General features: G+C 31.9%; 1 protein-coding gene across 1 annotated transcript; it reads right to left on the bottom strand.

Annotated features, from left to right (window-relative positions):
- Positions 1-1,465, bottom strand: LOC115721324 (uncharacterized). The gene has a single exon (XM_030650594.2). It carries the CDS (start codon positions 915-917, stop codon positions 183-185), a length of 735 nt encoding a protein of 244 aa, XP_030506454.2. The 5' UTR covers positions 918-1,465; the 3' UTR covers positions 1-182.
- Positions 1,466-2,010: the final 545 nt, after the last annotated feature.

Here is a 2,010-nt window from a genome sequence, read left to right as displayed (position 1 = left end):
TGAGAAAATTTAGACAATTTATCAAGAAGATGAAATATTTTGAGAAGAAAAAAAAAACACCATTTATGATTAATAGTAATAACGCCATGGGAGAATGACGCATTCGATCATACTCATGATCTGGTTTTAAACTACACAACGTTACATATAATATAATGTACTAAAATTAAGCCTTATATTTATTATAATAGAAGATTAGTATTTGCATTTCCTGATTGTCTTACTTTCTTAATCTTAGCACCAAGATCCGCAAGAACAGTCGGAGGAAACAAAGATTCAATCTCAGTCGTGAGATCAAGTAAAGCTGGTCGCTGATTCACTTTTCGCTTCGTCTTTTGGATCGTTGACTTGGGTTTCCTCGGCGCTGGTGGGCACGGAAGAATCACCGGGATTTTGGTATCCACTGAAGTTGGAGTCTTGAACCCATCATTATGATGATGATTATCATCATCATAATTAATACGATTATTATTACCCTTCATTGTATTTTTTTGATCATCGTGATCCGCGGCTCTGATCATGAATTGTTCCACATTATTACGAGTTGGGATTTTGAGCTTCAGAGAAGAAACCAACACCTCGAATTTATCACCACGATCATCATCTTCTTTATTATTATTATTATCATTATTAATATTAATATTAATATTCTCTTTACTCATCACAATCTCGTCATCTTCATTTTCATGATGATGATGATGATGATGATGATGATCAGCTACTACGCCTTGGCCGCCGTCACGATCTTTTAAACGACAATTTATCTGGTGTCGTTCCAACGTTGGATGACGTGATGATGATCGAACCAAGAAGCTGTTCATGAATTCCGAAACATTCAGATCTTTCTCCGAGAAAATCATCTCAGAATTGGATACCCTCATCAACGAAATTGACTTTGAAAACTCAGCAGAACACATATAATATATAATTTATATATATAAATATTGTGAAACCTGGAACTGAAATAGCGAATTTAAAAAAGAAAAAAAGAGAGAGATGAAGCAAAACAGATAAAATACAAAAGCAAGAATTTCTATTCTAAGCCGCCGGCTCGATTAATAGATTGTATAATCGTTTTCTCTCAACACTTAAAACTTGGAACAATGCTAGTTCTACCTAATAATCTAAGCTCTAAGCTTCATATAGCCGACTTTAATAGTAGTAATAAAATTTTCAAAGGGTTATATATATAGTGTGAGAGAAACAGGTTAAACAAAGAATATAATGATCAAAAACTCACTCTCTCTCTTTTGAGTGTGATTTCTCTTTCTAAGCATGTTTGTTTGGACTTTAGCTCTCAAAATGTTCTTGATGAGAGAGAGAGAGACAGGTAGACAGAGAAGATAGGAGATTTTGAAAACCCACAGCGAAGGATCCGATGTACATAACATTAATCCCATCTTATATCTCATACTTAATTTTTTTTTATTTAAAAAATTTACCTTTTTTTATTGATATATATAAGAGAATCAGGCATTAAACAAGGTAGAAAATACTAGGTCACAGTTATTTTTTTTTGCTGTTATATCTACGAATTTTGAATCTACAATGCACGTGATTTCCTACAGAGAAAGAAAAACCCATATATGATAAAGTTGAATTATTTTTTTTTTCCTTCTAGGTGTTACGTATGTAATTTGAATTTCTCGCGAGATCTAGAATAGTACACAACTGCACATGTTATTATATATTATTATTACATGGAAAATTTAAAGAGTAATTTTTGTTTTTCTTTTTATAGATGAATTATATAATTTTTATTTTTCAACGAAAAGAAAAACTTGTTTGTAGTTTTGCTAGGAAATTTTTTGTTGTTGGATGGGTTCGAAGTCGGCTAATATTTTAAGTGTCCGGCCATATAGGAAAAATACTACACTACTGTCTAGTTTTGTCTTTTTATTTGTAAATAGATACAAAATTTAATCAACCTCTACTCCACTATATGTATGTGCGTATACATATATATGTGCATGGCCATATTTGCTGAATCATGCAATAATGCACGTTTAG

This window comes from Cannabis sativa, chromosome 2, assembly GCF_029168945.1.
Source record: "Cannabis sativa cultivar Pink pepper isolate KNU-18-1 chromosome 2, ASM2916894v1, whole genome shotgun sequence".
NCBI lineage: Eukaryota > Viridiplantae > Streptophyta > Magnoliopsida > Rosales > Cannabaceae > Cannabis > Cannabis sativa.
This window is presented reverse-complemented; position numbering and strand designations above follow the sequence as displayed.

Coding starts and splice junctions, on each gene's coding strand:
- LOC115721324 (XM_030650594.2), bottom strand. CDS start 917: ATGTGTTCTGCTGAGTTTTCAAAGTCAATTTCGTTGATGAGGGTATCC.